The sequence below is a fragment of the Megascapheus bottae genome, chromosome 15 (assembly GCF_031878675.1).
Source record: "Megascapheus bottae isolate mThoBot1 chromosome 15, mThoBot2.hap1, whole genome shotgun sequence".
NCBI lineage: Eukaryota > Metazoa > Chordata > Mammalia > Rodentia > Geomyidae > Megascapheus > Megascapheus bottae.
In genome coordinates, this window is record NC_143523.1 from 56,013,788 (window position 1) to 56,037,084 (window position 23,297).

At 37.1% G+C, this 23,297-nt stretch overlaps 1 protein-coding gene across 12 annotated transcripts in view; it reads right to left on the reverse strand.

Moving 5' to 3' along the window:
- The window catches only part of Ptpn20 (protein tyrosine phosphatase non-receptor type 20), a 67,072-nt gene that overhangs the window by 34,819 nt on the left and 8,956 nt on the right, over nt 1–23,297 (reverse strand). For 10 of the 12 annotated variants that reach the window (XM_090346749.1, XM_090346750.1, XM_090346744.1 and 7 more), the window contains 7 exons: nt 21,558–21,696; nt 19,052–19,206; nt 18,191–18,285; nt 15,724–15,821; nt 12,915–13,024; nt 10,638–10,789; nt 8,993–9,083 (listed from right to left, as the gene is read on the reverse strand). In XM_090346749.1, coding sequence (XP_090202875.1) covers nt 8,993–9,083; nt 10,638–10,789; nt 12,915–13,024; nt 15,724–15,821; nt 18,191–18,285; nt 19,052–19,085 — 580 coding nt within the window. In that variant the 5' untranslated portion in view covers nt 19,086–19,206; nt 21,558–21,696. Of the gene's footprint in view, nt 1–8,992; nt 9,084–10,637; nt 10,790–12,914; nt 13,025–15,701; nt 15,822–18,190; nt 18,286–19,051; nt 19,207–20,643; nt 20,732–21,557; nt 21,697–23,297 lie in introns of those variants that run through there. The other 2 variants (XM_090346748.1, XM_090346751.1) reach the window with 2 other exon arrangements.

Genomic DNA, 23,297 nt, shown 5'->3' on the forward strand with positions numbered 1-23,297 from the left:
TTGAGTGGGACAGATGCTGGTTCCCAGACTCCCACAGACCCCACCCGCTGTTGTAAGGCAAGGTCTCAGTGCCCCCCACTCTCCAGACCCAGTGGCCTGGGAGAGGAACCTGTCGGGCATGTGAGCTGGTACACCCACGCCCCCTTTGGTGGGGTGCTGGGTTTTTGTGCCCGCCCACCTGTCAGTCTCCAGTCAAAGGCCTGGGAGAGGATCCTGTTGGGCGGGTGCTAGCAGGGACAGCTCTGCCCCCTTTGGTGTGGTGCTGTGTTTTAGCGCCTGCCAGCCTGTCAGTCTCCAGTCCTCCAGTCCGAGACCTGGGGGAGGAGACTGTTGGGCGGGTGGGGGCTGGGACACCTCTGCCTTCCTTGGTGGGGTGCTGGGCCTTAGCGCAGCCTGCCTGTCAATCTCCAGTCAATGGCCTGGGGTGTTGGGAGCCAGAGTGGAATCAAACTGTACCTTGATTTGCATCAGACAATTGCTTTATTGTCTTATTGTTTTCTGGCCTTATTCTGTTTAAATGACCTGAGATTTACCATATGAATGTAACACCTGGAAGTTCCCTGGTTTCAAGAAGGGATATAAGCCTTGAGTTGAAAATAAACGGGGCTGCAGTTTTTACCTGGGCTGCAGACCTCCCGGACCCCATGTGTTTGCTGCCTGTAGGCCCAGGCACTGGGGGAGGGGGCTGTTGAGGGAAGGGACAGGATTCTAAATTCCTTGCCCCCCTGCTCCTGCCAGTCTTTCCCGGGCAGGGTGGAGGGGTCTGAGTTAAGTTCTATAGCTTGGCACCAGCTCTGCTTTCCCAATGGGTTTGGGGACCCGCTGCGCTACTCATGCCTCTGCGTTCGTCTGTGTGTGCTCCACGGTGTTGGGGAGTCTTTCACTCCCCTCGGGTCTCCGCCGCCGCCTGTGGTCTGCGTCTGGGTTCTGCTGCTTGCTGTCCTAGTTCCGCGTCGGGGTTCCGCTGTTTCTGTGGCTCACTGGCCCAGTCCTATGCTGGTTTCTGCAGAGGTCGGGGCTGCCTGGCCCGGTGCCCTCCACCGCCGCTTTTCCTGGCTTGGAGCAGGCAGCTAGGGATGGGGGAGGGGTCCTCACATTCCGAATTCTTTGGGAAAGTTGGATGTGAGCTTTATCTGGATTTCTTTTCCGGTTTGAGTCCTTCTCGGTTGCTTTTTGAGTTTGTTGTTGTGGATTTCTTAAGGTAGTTGGCTCGTGGGACTCCCTGGTTCTCTCTTTTTGTGAGAGAGAGCTAGGCAGCGTCCCTATTGTCTCAGCACCATCTTCTGCCCTACTGGTTTCAGAGTTTCTCCCACTTTTTCATGGCAAGAAAGCATGAGAGAGCATAGCTCACCTCATGATGGCCAGGAAAGAGAGAGCATGCCACCTTTATCTGGCTTTCTTCTTTTTCCCTTTTCTTCTGTCTAGGCCCCAGATTATAGTATAGTGACACCACATTCAGAGGGGGTGGAGATCTTATCCTCTTCGTCAGTCCTGCTAGAATTACTGTCACAGACACATCCAGCTGTATTTTAATAACCTTCTATGAGCTTCTCAGTCAGATCAAGCTAGCAAGATTAACCATAGTTAAAAATCCATTGACCATATCTTTCTGTGTTACCACATCTGAGTTCTATTTACCACAGGAAAGTCCATAATATCTTTAAAGCTTATCAGACTAGAGAGCCAGTTCATGAAACTACTCAAGATTCTGCTCCTCTAGCATCATTCTCAGCACCCAAATCTATTTTTATAAAGCGTTCTCCAGGAAAACTGAATCAATACACTGCATATATACACAATAAGAAAGTCTCAGTTAAAGAAATTGGAGGGTATAATTAAGGAGGCCAGAAAGTCTGAAATTTACAGAGTAAGCCAGCAAGCTAGAGAATCAGAAAATTGCTGATGTCCTAGTCCTTAAAGGCTGTCTGGAGGCCGAATTCCTTTTCAGTTGCAGGACTTGAAGCTTTTATTCTGAATGCCTCCAGCTAGTTGGAAAAGGTCCACTCACATTATGTGGGCAAGTCTGTGTTTTACTCAAAATCTACTGCTTTAAATGTTAAATCACTTCTAAAAAATTATCTCCATAGCAACATGCACATTAGTATAGACTAAATATTTGTACCATGAAATCACCAAATTGATACATAAGATTAACCATTGCAAGTGCTAAAAATGTTAATTGATACTTTAGGAAAAGAAAGTCTTTCTATTTTTAAGAAAGACTAAGGAAAATAAAAAGAAAACTGAAAAGAAATATAGAAAATACATACGAAACTACAAGGAAGATGAAGCAAGAAACAAAAATCTAAAAGAAAAAATAAAATTTTGTAAGACAGAACCAAAAGACAAATCCCGTACATCAAGAATATATTGAGGAAAAAATAAGCAGCAACCAAGGAATGTTTCATTTTCAGAAAGAGTTAATTAAAATATCATGTAAGTTCTAGGTTAGATTGATGGAAACAAAAGCTACCTGGCAATATTCCTACATTCAGGGTAAGAGTTAAAGATTTCAGGATAAAAGAAAATATTTATGGGGCCAGGAGCATGGCTTAGTGGTAAAGTGCTTTCCTAGCATGCACAAAGTCCTGGGTTTGATTCCTCGGTACCACATACACAGAAAAAGCCGCAAGTGGTGCTGTGGCTCAAGTGGTAGTGCACTAGCTTTGAGAAAACCCAAGGACAGTGCCCAGGCCCTGAGTTCAGGTCCCTGGATTGGCAAAGTAAAAAGAAAAAGAAAAGAAAATATTTATGAAGAATAATTATGTGGCCATTGTATTTCTCATTTAATACTCATGAAGTTACAGAACAGTGAATGAACACTCAGAAAACCAAGAGAAAAGGGCTGAAATCTAAGAATTCAAAAATCAGCCATCATTCATTTGCTATGATACCAAACAAAATTAAAGCTATAGATAGGCCAAATTTAAGACAACAATTGCTTAAACCTATCTCTAACCAAGCAACTAATGAATCATAACACAGTCCTTATATCAGGAAAAGATAGGAAGAAAATAAAAGAGAACAAATACTGCTATTATTGCTATCAGTGCTGGTAAGAGAAACATACGGTGACCATACTAGAGTATAGATGTTTGTTGACTGTCTTGAAGACATGGTCATACTCTCCTGTAATCCTAATACTCAGGAGGCTAAGTCAAGAGGATCATGTGTCTGAGCTACATAGTAAGACCTTGTCTCAAAAATAAAATCTACTGTTTCCACAGCTATCTATAATGGTAAAATGTGCAAAATATTTTTAAATAATATATTTTCACATCACTTACAAACCACCATCATAAGTTTATCCCAGTATCCTCATCATACATGTATATCCATAAAATTATCACAACAATAAAGACAATATCTCCATTACTGGAACAAAAAAGAAATTCTTAACTCCAATCCTTCCTGAAGGCAATCAGGGATGTACTTTAAGTCAATACAGATTAGTTTTCCTTTACTAGAACTTTATATAGAGCAAAACACGTGATGTTATTAATTTGCTAGGGGTGCCATAACAAAATGCCGTGGACTGAGATGCTTAAATAATGTACTTTCTTTTTTTCAGAGTTCTTAGTCAGCAGATCAAGGTGACAGCAGGTTTGGTCACTCCAGAGGCTCTTCTTCTTCAGCCTGTAGATTGTCACCTTTTGCCATGTGTTCACATTGCCTTAACTTGTGTTTCCACATTTTTAATATCTCTTGTGTGTTCCGATTTTCTCTTCTTGGAAGGACACCAGATAAAATGCAGTGGGTTAGGGAAGACCCTGATGTCTCATTTTACCTTAATTATCACTTCCAAGTTCCTATTCCCAAATGATGTCACAGTCTGATGCTCTGGGGGATAAGACTTCAACCTATCAATTTGGAAGAACCTAATTTGGCCCATAACATGCCATGTATACTTTGTTTTTTAGATAATGTCACACTGTATAGCTGAGATAGGCTTGAACTCCAGATCTTTGGTTTTAACTCCCAAGTCCTGGAATTATGACTGTGCCCTACCATACTCAAGCTCAGTGTATAACTCTTATGACTGGCTTCTTTCATTGAATAGACTATTTTGAAATTTATCCATGCTGTAGAATGTATTACTAGTTTTTTTAACTGCTGAGTCATATTCCATTGTGGACATACCGCAGTTTGTTTAATCTACTCTCCTGTTGATGGATATTTGGATTGTATTCCATTTGAGAGTACTGCAAATTAAGCATACAAGTCTTACACAGAAATATGCTTTCATTTATCTTAGATAACTATCCAGATGTGCAACTGCTGGGTCACATGGCAGTCACTCATTAAGAGTATGGGATATTGTAGCTCAGTATGCCTTTAATTTGTATTTTCCTAATGATTAATGATGCCCACCTTCATTTCATGTATTTGTCATCTACATACTTCCCTTAGTGAAATAGCTACTTAAATATTTTGTTCATTTATTGTTGGATTATTTGACCATTAATTTAGATTTAGGTACTTTTTATTGAGATTTAGGAATTCTTTACACATTTAACATACTTACTCTTCATCAGATAATTCTGTCCCATTCTGTTTTTTGTCTTTCAGCTTTTATGCTATAGTTTTAGGTCCTTGTGTCTTCTTAAAGAATCTTTGCTAAACCAAATGACACTAATTATTTTCTTAGATTTTTTTCTGTCATATTGTCATCTACAGTCCATTTTGAGTTATTTTGATTTGAAGTATGAGGTAAAGATTAAAGTTCATTGTTTAGTACATAAACATGCAATTTTTTCCAGACCATTTGCTGTAAGATTATACTTTCCTTATTGTGTTTCATCTTTAAGTTCACATATCTCTCATTACCTCCTTACATCATCATAAAAAGAACCCACAGAAATCAAAGGCAGCACTATTACGAATTCTCACTATTGTCTAGAGACAAATAACAGAAAAAGTATTAGGCCAGATATCCCTACTCCTTTATTAGCCTTTAAATATGTTTTATAAGTTGCAAAGTGCTAACAAAAACAAGATATAATTTCTATCTGAAAATCTCTGGATTATATATAAAAGCCTTTATTGCTTTGCCGTATATAGTACCATAAATGTGACTATATAAGCTGAAGAGAAAAGAAAAACCATTATTACTATGAAAAATTATGACCCTTGAAAATGTCTGTCAAGGCATTAAAACTCCTCAGCCAGGCACCAGTGGCTCACACCTGTAATCCTAGTTACCAGATGGCTGAGATCTGACGATTGTGCCAAACCAGGAAGGAAATTCCTTAAGACTCTCATCTCCAACTAATCACAGAAAAAGCCCAGATGTGGCAGTGTTGCTGAAGAGGTAGAGCACTGGCCTTGAGCAAAAAGGACAGTGCCCAGACCCAGAGTTCAAACCCTAGGACTGGTTCAAAAATAAATAAATAAAGCACCTCTAGTGCTGGTTATAAATATAGAGATAAGTTTTTTTAATTAGCAAGACTAAAATTTATTTCAGATGCTCTAAAACATGAGAAACGCTGAGAATTAAAGGATTTAATTTGTGCAAACAAACAAGAAAAACATGCACAGAGTAGTTGAACAGCATTTTCATCTTCCTTTCACTGTGTTACTTAGAGTGAGTTTTTCATACCTTTACTTACACTTGGACCTCTATCACTGATCCATCCTGTGCATGGCTCCACAGTTCCTTTAATGTGAAGTTTCTGGCCAGTGTCATTCCCACAGGTGGACTTCACCCTTTTCATCACCACTGATTTCCTTGCACATGCCAAGTCTTCCTTCAAGAGGTCCCTATGGCTGCAGCTCCAGAGTTTCTTTGCAATGGCAGTGTCACGTGTCTCTAGTCAGCTATTTATTTCTTCTAGAACTTTATTGATGTTCAATTCAAATGTATTCCCCACAGTATCATTTTTCATATCTTCTCTGAGGTTTCATCTTTTGTCAACCAATTCCCTTTTGATGACACAGTTTTGAGCAATGTCAAATAGGTTATCACTGAGAACTAGGGAGGTTAACATGCCTGCAAGCTTCACTGTCTAGTTCACTGAGTTACAGGCACATAGGGGACACTCCCCAACAGACTCTGGAAGAAGCGAGGTGATCAGTCACTGGTCACATGCACATCAGCAATTTGTGAACTATGGCCATACTCGTTACTTTACACAACTACTCACATAGAGCATGATACACATTTTGAGTCAGGTTGTTGCAAAACTGCTGTCACTTAACATAGAAATTAGTATTTGTTCATATAGGGCAATAAAAATGAAGAATGCCTCAGTATATTGCAGGCAAACACATTCTTTCTCTGGATTCCTTGATGTGAGTCTTCAGAAAGCTCTTCTAAAAATGCAAAGAAATGTGTGGTGAATAATTCAAAAAAGCTTTCCTAATTGCCACTGATGTAGGCTGATTTGCAGATTCGATTGTATTATGCTATAAAGTAGACAAGTCATGTGGTCCACACAGGTAGAAGAGTGACTCAAGTGGGAGAGTGTCAGCCTTCAATGAAAAAGCCAAGCCCTGGGCCGGGAGTTTGGCCTAGTGGTTAAAGTGCTTGCCTAGCATGCATGAAGACCCGGGTTCGATTCCTTGGTCCACATACATAGAAAAAAAGCCAGAAGTGGTGCTGAGGCTCAAGTGGTAGAGCTCTAGCCTTGAGAAAGTCCAAGGACAGTGCTCAGGCCCTGAGCTCAAGCCCAGGACTGGCAAAAAAAAAAAAAGCCAAGCCCTGAGTTCAAGTCCCACTGCCAACACACAAATACCACACACACATACACACATACACACACACACACACACACACACACACACAATCAATGATCCATAACATAGTTTAAGAAAAGCAACAACATTTTAAGTGAATTTCCTTAGTTTCCATCATTTAACTTTGAATGTTTACATCTCTATATTGCCTTGGTTGCTACTCTTTTATGTGCCAAAAGTAGAGTTCAAGTTCGATCAAATATTGTGCATATGTTACATCCTAAAATGAGCTGTGTACAATTCTGCAAGGATCATTTTAAAGGCCTATATATAATTGTATGTGTAGGGAGACGAACTATATACGTGAGACCTTGGACTTCGTGGAACAGTAACGAATTATAGAAACTGTCTAGTAAAATGCCTCATAGTAGTTCATTAACCTGGTTTTAGAAATCCTTATAAATGTACTTCTCTATACTCAGAGAACACAGCAGAGCAAATTAGTTTAATAATCTTGGATTATGTAAACATTTTGTGAACTTCAATCAATCAACTAAACATGATGGTATTTACTTGGTAACAGTAGTCACTGTGCGCCAGTGATTGATTTTTATGGTTAACTACCTCAAATCAGAAACAGAGTTAAAATAATTAAAATATTGTTTTGTAAGCATATGAAACTTAGCTCTGTGAAAGACAAAGAAGGCAGAGCTAGCTAACAAAGACAACAAGAATTATACAGCAGAGAACGTGTGATGGTTCTTACAGAAATGATAGTTTTAACATGGAAAAAAGAAAATGAGAATGATGAACTCCAGAAACCAAAAGAAGTTTTTTGGAAGAGCTGAGGCTAAATAAGCAAGCAAAAGTAAAATTCAGAACTTTATCATAGCAGTGATATATACCCAAGGAGAAATTCAGGAAGAGAATAGTATGTTCTTATTTACATTAGGAAAATAATTTCAATAATTGCTGTGAATAGATGGGAAACAGAGACAAGACAAGAACCAGCTGCCTTTAATTTAGACTGACAACAATGTGAATCAGATGAGGGAGGATTCTAGAGGTTCTCAGGAGGTATAAACCAAAGGAGTTGAAACTACATTTTTTTTTTTTTTTTAGGAATTACAGGTGACGAAGCTGGGCACCATGGCTCACGCCTGTCATCCTAGCTACTCAGGAGGCTGAGATCTGAGGATCAAGGTTCAAAACCAGGCCTGGCACAAAAGGACCTGAGACTCTTATCTCCAATTAACCTCTAGAAAATGGGAAATGGGGCTTAGCTCAACGGTAGGGTGGTAGCCTTGAGCTGAAGAGCTCAGAGACAGTTGCCGGGCCAAGTTCAAGCCCCATAACACACAAAAAGAAAAAAAAAGAAATTACAGGTGACTCAGAGTTTTCTGTCTTGGATAAATGAATGGTTACATTAAATAAGATAGATTATAATGTGTATGGGGAGGACAAGTTACAGATAGAAAATGGAAATGGTTTTAGAAAAATGTATACTTTGAAAGTAATATAAGTCATAAAATAAAATTTCTTCACTACAATTGAAACTTCATTGTGGTATTTTGGGTTTGGTTCTTTGGATGACTGAGAAGACACATCTTTTGAGTAAATGAATAGGGTAGGAAGGAACAGGAAAAAGCTATACCATTCACCCAACACAAAGAAGCAATAAGTAGTGTTGATAGAGAAATTTAATGTCCAGGTCAAAGGATATAAATGCATTCATGTATCTAAACCAAATGTCCAGAGAAGGAAGTGAGGCTCAGGATACCAAAGGTGGCAGAAGTCTCAAAGTGTTACATTTCGGTTGATGGTTCACAATTGGGATAACATCGCATACAAGCAGGGCAGATGCCAGGAGCCAGAGGCTCATGCCTGCTCCTTACTACTGAAGTTTGAAGCCTGCCCTATCTGTGAGACTTTTATCTCCAATAAAGTACTCACCTCCCCAAAAAAAAATTCGTGGAAGGAAAGCTGTGGTATAGCACTGGCCTTGAACAAAAGAAGTTCAGGAAGAACACCCAAATCCTGAGTTTGAGTCCTAGCTCCAGCACACACATACACATTAATAATAATAATAATAATAATAATAATAACAACTAGTGCTAAAAAGATATTGTAAATAACACTGTGACAGAGAATAGAGGAGCAGCATCTGTCCTAGAATGTATACAGGCCACCCACTCGCAGCTACTCAAGCCCTTATCATGATCACAGGTCAAATATCACATACAAAAAGATCGTCAACCCTCCTTTTACCTTTTCCAAAATGTAAACAAAAAATTATTAAAATGAATTTTCAACTTACATGGAAGAATATCTCTGTATCTGTTTTTTTCTCTGTTATGTGGTTCAATCCCAGTGGTGAACTCATCAGGCAGATGAATGTGTTCTAAATCCTTTAAGAGAGGTAAAATAAATAAACTATGTATTATAACTGAAACAGAGGAAAATCTGTTCTTTGTTTAGCATTCTGATCCTTTAACACCTATGTGACTTGCTAATATACGTGTTACAAAATACAGCTGAGAAATTTGAACCGGATTTTAAAACTATGTAGAGCATCTCAAGTCAGAGATGTCAACCACTGGCTTTTTGGTAAAAAAAAAAAAAAAAAAACAAAAAACAAACACTCAGCTCTCTGAAGTTAATTTTCCTCCTGAATATCACTATTTTTCCTTTATCACAACAAATGAAATATGGAATATGTAGGTCTTAGGATCTAATTATAAATGTATCATTTTATAAATAAAAATAACAAAATAACTACAACAAAAATATAAAGAAAAATAATTAGTCTTCTCATCTAGTTCTTGATAAAATTATTGCTTGGATACCAGTCCAATAATTCATCTTCTCAAAAAAAATCTTTTCAAATATGAGTTCAAACTTTAATTCTAATTTATTGGACATTATTTAAATTTAGTGGGCATTAGTATGTTCCTAGTACTATTCTGGATATTGGAATAGATGATGAATGTGGAATTGGCCTCACCTTTTAGGATTGAATAATGTAATTTGAAGACATGTAATCAAATATTAAAAGACCTACAGACATAAAACTGGCAATAGTAATGATGTGCCTGAATGAATATACATGAAGAAAAGCTCTTAATAAGGATGTAGCACTTGAACTGATCCTTAGTGAGTCACCAAAAGCTAGCATATGAAAAAGGGTGTGTGTGTGTATGTGTGTGTGTGTGTGTGTGTGTATTAGTAAGATGAACAGTGAACAAGTATTAGTCCAAGCACAAACTATGGAATTAGATATGTGCTTTTAGAGAAACAGTGAAGAATATGGTAATATGAACAAGGGACATGGTAACAAGAGCATCTAGGCAGAGATAAACTGAAACTAGAAATGACCTTTTTTCATACAGTCAAACCTTGGTATTCATGAGGAATTAGTGCTATGAATACCAAAATCTTTGTCACTTCTATAAAATGGAGCAGTAGTTTCATATTATATATATTCTCATACTTTAAATTGCTTGATGCTTAAAAAAAAGCAAGTAGCCTGTCATCAGTAGCTCAAGCCTATAATCCTAGGTACTCAGGAGTCTGAGATCTGAGGATCAGATTGTGGTTCAAAGCCAGCCTGCTCAGGGAAGTCCATGAGATTCTTGTATCCAAAAAGAGTCAGAAGTAGGCTCAAGTGGTAGAGTGCTAGCCTTGAATAAAAAAACAGTCCAAAACCAACCAGGTGGTTAATCTCCACCAGAAAACTGGAAGTGGAACTGTGGCTTAAGGGGTAGTGTGATAACCTTGCACTGAAGAGCTCAGGGACAGCACCCAGGCCCATTGTTCAAACCCCATGACTGACAATATACATATATATTTTTTAAAAAATAAATATTTAATCAATAATAAAGGAAAATGAAAAGCAAAGAAAACCTCTGGTTATAATACAGAAAAAGAAATCAGATACAGATTTTTGAGACCAAAATATTTACCTTAAACTCCTGGATGAAATCAAAATCTGCTACTTTTTTCTTAAGCATTTTCAAACAATCCGAGATGTATGTCTGCTCATTAAAATCGAATTCTAATGGACGGATCTGACTCAATTGAGTTAGTTCCCCTTCAGAAACAATTTTTTCCTCACCTAAGAAAGAGAAATATTATAATTTATTACTTCCTTGTATGTATGGAAAGGGAGATTTCATATTTCTTTTTTTCTTCTTCAGTTAAAGGCAGAGTTATGGAAAGGTCAATGGAAGTTTATTTTTCCAAAGTCTATTATTTTGAGAGAAAAATACCGTTTGTTTTGAAAAGTCAGGTTACGTGCATTGAAATGACACACAATCCTCTCTTCCTGGAGAAAATCACTCAGTGCTATAACTATAATAGATGCAATAGACTGAGAAGTGTTTTGTTTTGTGATGTGGAGGGGATACACAGATTGACAATTATGTCAAAGCATAAAAGTACAAAATAAAAGGTGAAACTTCGTGCCTTCCATAAGAATAGTGTTTGGAAGTCCTTAGGAGTCTGGCATAGGAGGGTGTGGATAATCCACCACTTACCTTACTTTACACTAAACCAGATCAAATATAAGTCACTAATCCTACACCAAAGTTCAGGTGGGATTGATTTGGATCTATACAGTTTAATTGGTAAACTGAATAATAGATTTACATAAACATAGTCAATCAAATACAATATATTCTATTACATAACACACAAGAAATATTTTTATGATGATCCTTTAGGTCATACTGTCAGTTTAGGTTCCAAATATCATTTTGTCCACTGGCCAAAATGTGCTCAGACCCTGAATTCAAGCCCTAGGACTGGCAAAAAAAAAAAACCCATGAATTTTCATATACAGAAAAGTAAAACTAGAGTCACATCTCTCACCATATCCAAATATCAGCTTAAAATGAATCGAAGAGTTGAACAGCCTTGAAACAATAAAACTCCTATAAGAAAAGCACATGTGAAGTGCTTCAAGACATTGGTACAAGATACAGCCTCTTGATTAAGACCCCTAAAAACGGCTAGCAAAAGAATCACAAGCGAGAAATGACATTAGATCATTTTTCTGTGGGTCATGGGGCTTGAAATCTGGGCCTGGGTGCTGTCCCTGAGCTCTTCAGCTCAAGGCTACCACCCTACCCCTGGAGTCACAGCACCACTTCCTGTTTTCTAGTGGTTAATTGGAGATTTGAACCATGATCCTCAGATCTCAGCCTCCTGAGTAGCTACAATTATGGGTCTGAGCCACCACACCCAGCAATGCTATTATATTAAACTAAAAACTCCTATGTAGCTTGAGTGTTAGCATTCAGTAGGTATATTACTTCCATTGAAAACAATTTCTTATAACCGAATTTATGAGTTCTGCATTTTGGTAATTATATAACATAGCAGTGTTGTAATTAGATGTGATTATTTAAATGTAAGTAAATCACTGCAAAAGATGATTTGACAGGAGGCTTAAAAGAGTAAACTTCTAAAATATTCTCTAACTATAGTATTTTTGAAGTGTGCATGTGTTTCTCCTACTTCACATACATATATCATATAGATATATGTATGTATCTATTAGTTAAGCATACCTATCTATACCAAAATATATATTCAGAGCTATAATTACATTTGTGATATAGTCATGTGTCACAAATGACAGACTGCAAATTCATAGTCGTTGACACCATAGTGGTCTTAAGAACATTCTATGATGTGCACACAACAATGAAATCACATAACAGCACATATCTTAGACCACATCCCCATCATTAAGCAATACTTGGTTGGACATAACATGCAAACACACGTACACAAAAATCTGGAATTATTCTTTAGTGTTATGATTCTATTGCATATAGCTAATAGTTTTCCCACTATAAATGTATTATTGATAATTCCAAAAAGTTATTTTTGTTCTTATAAATTGTATCACAAATTCAAACTAAGGTATGAGGAATCAGTCCATATCTTCAAATCTATACAAACATATAATCGCTACTTTAGCAAAATACAAATGGATCATTTATTTAAGCTGATATGCTTATTAAAATACTTCAGGAAAGGGCATAAATTCATTTTTATGAATGTGGGTTGTAAATAATTTTTGAATATTAGAAGAAAATGCTATAAAACTATATTTTATCACTTTTAGTCTTTTTAACAGATCTTTCTTCATTTGCATTAGAAATACCTTTGTGTATAAATCTGAAATAGGTCCCCTCCCAGAACTTACTAGTACAAATAGTATGATGTCATACCAAGAAGCACTGGGGAGGGTATCTTTGATGGCCCTGCAGGCTCTGTGGCCTCAGTGCTGTCTCTTTTGATTTCAAAGAACTCATCATGCCATACATTATCATCACTGTCACTAGAAAACAAATACACATATGGTTTCAAGAATATATAATATATACATGTAGAAAGTACTCTCAAATAATCGAGTCCACAGACATTGACCTCTGCTTCCATTCAGCCACTCGCCCAGGTAGTCATAGCCTGGGCTGACCCACTTTTGAGATAATTCCAAATCCTGAAGATCTAATCCCAAACTGCACCTCCTTTCACTTTTTTCACACTCTTTTTTGGACATATACATTTAGGATGCATACAATCTGTCCTCTAACCTACTTTACATGATTATTTCTACTGATTTTCATGCACTTTAAGCTTTAACCTTTGCAAAATAAATAGCTTCTTTATTTCTTTGGGGTGGGGGGGGTGCGTGCGCATGCACACGCACATGATCATCCTGGTGTTTAAACTCAGGGCCTAGGCACTGTCCCTGAGCAAGAAAACTTGAGGCACTTGAGCCACAGGCTTTCTGGGGTGATTAATAAGAGATAAGAGTTACAGAGTTTCAGGGCCGGGAGTTTGGCCTAGTGGTTAAAGTGCTTGTCTAGCATGCATGAAGACCCAGGTTCGATTCCTTGGTACCACATACATAGAAAAAAGCCAGAAGTGGTGCTGAGGCTCAAGTGGTAGAGCTCTAGCCTTAAGAAAGCCCAAGGACAGTGCTTAGGTCCTGAGCCCAAGACCAGGACTGGCAAAAAAAAAAAAAAGAGTTACAGGCTTTCCTGCACACGCTCTTTCCTTTGGTTTCTTACTCTTTTCTTGTCATTTTCCAGGTACTACTAAAAACATTAATAATAATCCACTTTCTGCCATTCCAAGATATCCTCATTCCGGAAACGAGATGCCTTAATAAAACAAAAAGACTCTTCGTATGCTTCAATTTTATTTCTATAGACTGCAAATACCTTGATTCATACACACTGAGTTCCTTCTCAGTCCATCCACACTGTATTTTTGTTTCTATCTTTCCTCTTTTACATCCTCCTGGTCACCAACTCATATACACTCTTCAGCTCTGGACACAATTTCTTACCATTAATAAGATATTTTTGTAAGTCCTTACCTTTGCAGAAATTTTCTTTCCTCCTTTTCATCTGCTAGGTTTCACTTCATCGAAATTTTTTTTATTTTTATTTTTTATTGTAATTAATAAAAGGGTTACATGATATTTGCCAGATAGAAGATGCATTAATTCACATACATTGATACCCTTTCACATGTCTTGGTACCCTTTAACCCCCCCCACCCTATCCCCCCATCTTGGTTTTCCCTCCTTCCCTATCAAATTTCAAATAATCAAATACAAATAAATTCAATATATCAAATAACAAAGTGAGATACTATAACAATATGAGATAACCAAGGAACAGAAAAGGAGACGAGAGATAACATAGTAGATTAAGGATAACAATCATTCATTATATGGCTTTTGTTTCAATATCCTGGAGGTCCTTTCAATTAGCTTCATACTATATGGCCTTATGTATCAAGATTTTGCTCTATTGCAGATCTCTGCTAGTAGAGCCCAAGGTTTCTACTGATTATGACAAATGAGGGAAACCATTGAGCCTAAGTTCCTTTGAGTCTGGCTTACTTCACTTAATATGATTTTTTCTAAGTCTTTCCATTTCCTAACACTTTATCGAAATTTTTAAACCCAACCAAAAACACTATATCTTTAAAGAAGCTCATGAAAAATTTCCCCAGTAAATAGTTCTGTCTTCTGTACCACAATTTTCATATTTGGACTTCTAATGTTTACTATTGTTTCACTTAAATTTGACTTTAACAAGTCTGTTTCCATAATTTAACTGTGATTTTAACAGTAGTTAGCTATGTAGGGGTTATTTTTTATATAATATGATCTCAAAATGCCTTAGGATCACTGTTATTTGTTTGTTCAATTAGTCTGTTTCATGGGAAATTCTGATTAAAGAGTTTTATCTTCTCTGAAATAGTTTTCTTTTTCAAAAAACCTATTGGCATAAGAAAAGAAGCAAATTCTAATGGGAAATATAGTAAACTGAAATGGAGTTTTAACTACTTCATAAAAAGGGGAATTATGCCTTTAATAATGGAGTTAAAATCATTATATCTTCCTGAATATACAAGTTTTATTAGATATACATGAATATACAAGCATAATATAAATAACATTCATAAAATTATATAATATTATTCCAGAGAATAAATCTGTTTCTGCATAAATACAGAATATATTTATATATAATAAATACAGTATGTTTTAGCAGAAATGTACTTCTCTTTATTTTTTTCATATCTAGTACCAAGAATTCATAATACTAACAGCCCATTATTTTCTGGCACAGAATTCTCTTTCTAAAAGCAGATGGAACTGCTAGTACAATGCAAAGAGGTACTAAGCTTTTTGCTACTTCAGGAGTTCTGAGTACAAACACACACACACACACACACACACACACACACATACACACAGGCTTTGAGGCTCTGTTACTACTGAGATGACAAGAGAAATAGAGTCCTTTGAGAATACCTTTTTCTTTTGCTATCATATTTATGAGATCATAAATACAACATATTTCTGAAAAAGTTAAATCGGGTTTACAAAGAACTGAATCTTGCAAATTTAGTTAAACATTTAAGGGCTATTATTCACCACCTCCATTCAGAGGGCTAGCTATGAATATGAATAGAATAGATAGAAAACTTACTAAATAAGCATATTAGTTATACCTTCCTGAAGCTTCTTGTAAAAGATACTTATAATCTTTTCTTGGAAAATTCTGAAGAGAAGATCTTGCTTTCTCTGAATTAACTTTCTTTTCAAAAACCTATAGACATAAGAAAGGAAATAAATTATAGCCATAATTTTATTTTTTTCAGCCTTGCTCCTCTGTGGTTTTAGGAAAACAGTAAATATTTACTTATGCATTCAAGCGTATTATTTAACTACTCATTAAGAGAACACTTTGGAAAATACAGAAGAAATATAAGACACAAACTATACCTTTTAGGAGCTGTCCATTTATTTAGGGAGAAATAAAAGAGACTCATACAGTGGTTCTGAGAACATATATTAGAAAAGGAATAAGTCAAGCAATCAGTGGATCAAGAATTCAGAATAAGAGGACTCGTTAGCTGAGATGACCAGGACAGCCTGCATGCAAAAGGTAGGGCAGAGCTGGTGGTGATGGGATAGATGGAAAATAGCCTGGCCTCTAACTGGGATCTGCCTGGATCTGGCTCTAAACTCCAGACCAACCTTCAAAAATCATAGGGGAATCACTTCCGGTCCCTTGTCCAATTGTATAGCCATAATTTTAGAATGTAGTAAAATATGGGTTGTACAGCTTAAGAAGAGCAATAAGGTCTTCAAGAATGGAATTAATATGTAGCAAAATTAAAACTATAATCAAAAATAAATAAATAATATAGCCATAATCACACAGTGTTATGTATACTTGAAATGTACTTCAACATAGTAAATATTTTTAATTCATCAAAACAGAATATAGAGCACTGTGTAAATGGATCACTCAAGTTATTTTCCTAAAGTTAATAAAAATTAATTTACTTTGAAAAGTATTGGCTATTATTGCAGTCTAGAAGAGATTTTTATAAGTGCTTATTTTATTGTGAATATAAAGTTCTTAGTACTACACTGCTCTCTACACTTCAGTGTTTATGCCATCTGACACAGAAAGTCTACCTATGTCCTTGGTGTGAAATCATATACTATCCAAAAGGAAAGTTTAATCCCCTTTTATACATGTGTACCTGGTTCAGAGGTGAGTAATGTCAAATTTAACTGGAGTTATTAAAAATCACTAACATAAAGATGACATTGAGTATTATTTTAGTTCTCAATTCTGTATTAATGACCAACACTTAAGTTGGTAATTCTTTTCTGTGGGCCTGATATATGTAGACAATATGTCTTAGGCACTAGGGCTAAAACAATGCATAAGTGGAGCACATGCTCTTGCCTTCTGGCATGTATATATTCTAGTACAGAAACAAATCTAAGCCAGAAAGCAGAAACTTAATTATAGCTAGTGAGCTGTGCATGTAGTAACAAAGTACAGTGATGAGTAATTACAGTGCTAACTACAGTACTAAATTGTGGCAATGAACCAAGCATAATGCTATAGCACTAGGGAGGCTAAGGCAGGAGGATCCAAAGTTCAAGACTAAGAAAGAAGGGAGGAAGTAAAGATAGGAGGAGGAAAAGAAGAATGAATGATAGGGAAGTGAGGAGAGAGGAAAGATATGTGTAAGTGGATTATTTTGAGTCTCAAAGATTTTGTTTTTGAATTTACCGAAAGATATTCTTCTCAGAAAGCCACGATGAGAAGGGTCAAAGGCTATGTGCACCAAAAGGTCATGGACAGGACCCTGCATTCCCAGATTACGGGGTGCCTTTACTTCTAAACCCTACTTCTTCAAGGACAAAGAGCACTTCCTTGGTAAGGCAAGGTTTCCTAACAGAGGAAAGAAAGGGAAAGTGATTTTTGAATACAGAGAAAGGGAAGCATCTCTTTTCCTGTCAGTCCTGGGACTTGAACTCAGGGCCTGACCACTGTCCTTGGGCTTTCTCAAGGCTAGAGCTCTATCACGTGAGCCACGGCATAACTTCCAGCTTTTTCTATGTATGTGATACCTAGGAATTGAACCCAGGTCTTCATGCATGCTAGGCAAGCACTCTACCACTAGACCACACTCCAGGCCCCTAGAGAAGCATCTTTTCAGTAAAATTTAAAAAAAAAAAGCACTGTGGAAGGAAGGAGGGGAAGAATAGGAAGAAAGGGAAGGTAAAGACTGAACAAAAAGACACTATAAGTACCCATTCTTTGCATCCATTCCTGGCCTGGCCTCTGTGAAAGAGAGAAAAGTGGGGAGTGAGAGAGGCAGGAGGGAGGGAGAGGAGGAAAGAAGGAAGGTGAACACGTAAAGGTGCTTCACATTACATATAAACTTAAATTTTGTGTCCATTAGCAACAAAGACTGTCCAAATATAAGTAAAATCTCCAGGGTAGTACTGAAGAATTTTACTTTTTCTAGAATTTTTCCTATTTTGGATCATTTTTCATATCAAATGCCAACAACTGAGAAATGAGTGTTGTGTGAAAAACATTAATATACCCTAAAGAGCCAATTACTGATTTAGGTAGTATCTGAGATGCTCTCCTTTTGTGTTTACCTTTTTTAGAGATGTCTTTTTCTTGCTTGATGAAGTCACACTCTTCGGGAAATTCAGGTCTTCTAATTTAGACTGATCACTTTCATTATCCTTTCCTGAACAAAGAGAAAGAACTGATCAAATGGAAAGCACCACACAGAAGTTGATACTTTAATGAGAAAAGTCAGGCTATGCAAAAGGCATTTTCACCTACTTTCCCGTTGTCAAATTATCTCAGTTTTTACTCCTACATTCATCTCTTTCCTCTGCATTGAAAAAAGAATAGCAAAGAGGATGCTGCTTAGAATTATCCTCAAGAAAGTAATTTTTAAGTAGTTCTTTATTTCTTATCTTCAATTAATCACCAAAAGCTGAAAGTGGTGCTGTGGTTCAAGTGGTAGAGTGTTAGCTTTGAATAAAAATAACTCAGGCACAGTGTCCAGGCCCTGAATTCAGACTGGAAAATAAAGAAGAGAAAGAGGGAAAGAAAGAAAGAAAAGAAAGAAAGAAAGGAAGAAGGAAGGAAGGAAGGAAGGAAGGAAGGAAGGAAAGAAAGAAAGAAAGAAAGAAAGAAAGAAAGAAAGAAAAAAAGAAAGAAAAGAAAGAAAAGAAAGAAACTGTTAGAGAGAAAGAAACTGTTAGAGAGAAAGGGAGGAAGGGAGAAAGTGAAAGAGGGAGGGATGTTGGAAGGGAGGGAGGGAGAAGGAAGGAATGAAGGAAGGAAGAAGGGAAGGGAAGGGAAGGGAAGGAGGGAGAATATCTTGGCTCCTCTGGACTCAAGGGGATAACAGGTTAACAAAGCCACAGATGGTTCCTATACATGATTACAGACTTAGAGGCAGCTCCTACATCCCCTAACATGGATGATACATTAGGACCTACCAGATTTTCCTTTAACCTTCCTGGGTGAAGACATGTTGTCCCCATAGCCTGAATGAGGTAAGTGGAAGGTTGCTGTAGACAATGACCCTTAACGTCCTGACAGTCAGGCAGAAGGTATGATTAGAATCCGGGAGCAGCACACAATTGTTGGTCACCTGGTCACACAAGCAAAGCAACAGGTTTTCTATTCAATACCTGGAACCTTCTCAGCTTTGACTTTCTTGGTGGGGGGGCAGGGGGAGTAAGGCATGGGGCCTGCCTGGGTGTTGTCCCTGAGCAACTTGGGTCAACACTAGCACTCTACTACTTGACCACAGCGCCACTTCCAGTTCTCTGGTGGTTAATTGGAGGTAAGCGTCTCACAAGGTGGGGACCTGGAGTTTGGCCTAGTGGTAGAGTGCTTGCCTAGCATGCATGAAGACCTGGGTTAAATTCTTCAGTACCACAACATAGAAAAGCTGGAAATGGTGCTGTGGCCCAAGTGGTAGAGCACTAGCCTTGAGCTGAAGAGCTCAGGAACAGGGCCCAGGCCCAGAGTTCAAGCCCCATGACAGACTAAAAGAAAAAAAAAAGTCTCACAGACTAAGTAGCTAGGATTACAGGTGTGCACCACCAGTGAGCATCAGTTTTGACATTTCTTTAGTCAGTGTCATTCAATAAGCACTCAGTTATTTAAATACCACATTATACTAAATTAGGTACAGGAGATTCAATACTAAATAAGCCTGTCTTCAAGGAATTCATGTTCATCAAACCTATATAAAAGGTTTTACATGAGATACGCATTTTTTATTTTCTAATCTTTGCCATAATTGACCTTTGAGATCATGTTATGTTGATCCTATTGGTTAAAACATAAAGTATTCTTTGAAAGTTTTTCCTCTTAGCTACCAGAAAACAAAGTGGGATTACTCTAAGCTGAATTGACATTTTTACTGTGGTTAATGCTGAAGTTTCCTTGCAGATTTAGAAATCTGAATTTAAAATTAAGATCTTGAAATAGATGCTTTTAAAACTTTGAAAAAGAGGATATTAAGAAAAATTATTTAGATTGTAGAAGCACAGTAAACAGATAAGGTGACATTTCCATTTAATGTCATGTGATAATAACAGGACACTCCAAAAATTATTTATGTAAGAGAACTGTAGTTTATTTAAACATTAAAACATGACAATGAAATTCCATAACAACTTACATACTTTTTAGCAGCAAAACAAATAATGTCTGTCATATACAAAAGGCAACATCAAAAATTTTATTTATTACCCTGTCAGGCACAAATCAGAGTTTAAATCTAATCTAGAAATTTTTGTTCAAATGTAAGGAAAATCTAGATCTTTACAATCTTCTCATAACTACCTTTGCCATTTTTCCTGATTTTTTAGTAATTAATACATTCAAGCCAAGCACCAGGCTCACACCTATTTGGGAGGCTGAGAACGGGAAAATCACAGTTCAAGTCTCAGGTATAGGCTGATCCCTTCTTAACCCATAGTTAGACAACATGGCACACGCCTGCCATCTCTATCTAAATGGAAGGCTGAGATTGGGAGAACAATGGTTCAAAGTCAACTCTAGGCAAAACGCCTACCATAGTCTGTCTCCACAGAGGAAAGATAGGTGGCACCTACTAACAATTCCAGAGATGATGAGAAGGCTTGCAGTAGGAGGACTGCAGCTCAGGTTGCAGGGTCTGGATGGGAAAGGAGACCCTGTCTTAAAAATAGCTAGTAAAATCTAGACCGGACGACTCAAAGGTACCATGCCAGCCTAGCCAAGTACGAGGCTTTCAGCACAAACCCCAGTACTGCCAAATAAATAAATACCACAAAGTCTGTAACAAGATTTCATCTTAAATTAAACTCACATTTTAAATTTCTTAAAAATTGTATTTGAGGCTGGGAGTTTGGCTTAGTGGTAGAGTGCTTGCCTAGCATGCACGAAGACCCAGGTTCGATTCCTCAGCACTACATACATTGAAAAAAGCTGGAAGTGGTGCTGAGGCTCAAATGGTAGAGCTCTAACCTTGAGAAAGTCCAAGGACAGTGCTCAGGCTCTGAGCTCAAGCCCAAGACTGGCAAAAAAAAAATTGTATTTGACCAGGGAATAAATCTCTTTTTTGAAAGGAATATGATAGTTAACTTTACAGGCTAGCCTATTCTAGAGGTAAAATTGAGATATTGGACACCTCATTTACTTAGAATGCCTAAGAATGTCATCCAAGCTTCAGCCTAAAAACTATAAGAGCAAAAATACTCCAAAGAATACATTTTAGAGACTATTCATGTCAATTTTCTTTGAAGTTTTGTCAAATAAAAATTTCAAGAACTGCCTTAACAAACAGAAGTTTGTTGCTCAGTTACTTAAATACTGAAGTTTTAATATGCTATGTAAATTTGCAAATAATCCTTAGCTTTGCTCTCTTATTCTCTTCATATTAATACACATAGCACATAGAGAGTAAAGATCTCTCTGGTACACAGAGAAGTAGAATAAAATCCTTACCAATCCATATTAATAGTCACTAGTTTCAAATCTTGTATATAAGTCACAGCAGTTCTTCCAAGGTAAACAACTTTGTTCAGAAAGGTATGTCCATGTCTGAGATTTTCAATAACGTCAATGCCGAGAATCAAAGATGACCCTAAAGGAGCACAAGAATCAAATTGGATGAGTTTCTTTGCCTTAAAATGTTACTTAGAATAGTCAAAGATAAATATTAAGATAATAAACATTTAATTTCATTTCTGAACTATAATGTAGTAAACAGTAGTCATATAAGAACTTATAATTCTCTATCAACATGCCTATTGAAAGCCTAGGCAATCAGTCTATCTATGAAAGTAAGTTATAAAAACAAAAATTGCTTATTGTGAAGTATAAGAAGGCTTTTCAGGAAATGTGGTAAAAAGCTATTTCCTATGTCTCCCCCAACTTGTTTAAGTACATGTGCTATATGTGCTCTCTCTGCAACCTCCATATTGTATACAATTTCTGGACTCATCACCATGAAGGGCCCATGTGCATCTTGAGTACAGAAGCTCTGGGTCTTTCACTTTCGTGGCTTCAGTAACTAACATGTCAAGGAATGTTTGATGGATTCATTAATTAATAGATTGAATAGTTAATTAATAGATCTGTTAATTAGTTAATTCCAGAATTCTAGGAGATTACACAGATCTTACTTCTATGCCATGAACTTGGTCCTTGAGAGCAAGACTGTGAATGATACTGGGGAAGTTATTGTCAGTTTTTATCTTAAGAGGTAAAAAAGTTTTCTGCCAACTCCTAGGGAAGTTGCTGGAATATATAAAAAGCAGAGATTTAACCCTGAGAATGGAGAAGTCTAAAAAAAGATATTGCTTCTTCTAGAAGATAGTACTGGATACGGAGGAGAAAAACAAAACTTGACTATGGCACAAAGTGACTCTGATCAGAAGAAAAAAAAATCCCAGTGTTTGGTTTACACAGGCAACAAAGGCAAGACATATTTCTTCCTGTATTAGTGACATAAAAGAAGAGCTAGTAAATATTATACATATTATAGATTTTTAAACTACACACTCAGCACCTTGTCCAAGCAATCTCTACCTCCACAGCTGAGGCTGTTTCAAATACTTCTCAATGTCCTACTCTCAAAGACTGACAGTAGCCAGGAGAGAAATGACTGGAGGAAACCTCAAATGCTCAGTATTTAGAGGCTGTTGCTGCCCTACCTACAGTCCTAACTCCATGGTTAAATCCCTGTTTGTAAAATCTATATTTCCTATGACCAAATGCTCCATAAAAGCTTCTCAGATTAGATCAATCATTTGGCATATCTGTGCCTTTAAGAATTGTTTTTAGCTTAGCAGTATTTTTTTTATTGATGTGTTGTTTACTCAGATGACCAATATTCACAAAGAATATAAAGCTACCATAAGTACATTTCACTCAGGTTTATTAACCAGGATAGCATGGGTATGTGAGGGTATGGGTTGCCAGGAAGCAGGGAAAATGAAGGGCTGAGGTGTTACTTCCAGAGCCACTGACAGTTCTGTCCTATGCGATGGTGAGAGGAGAGACAGTAACAAACAAAGGTACTCAGATTCAGAAGAAAGGAAGAAAGCCAACTTTATTTTTAGTGTTAAGGTGTTTATATATAATTATTTCTTAAGAAAGTTTATTTGAAAAGCAATATTATAACCATTTACTTCAGTAAAATTTAGATGCATAGAAATAATTGCCTAATCCCACTACTTGGCA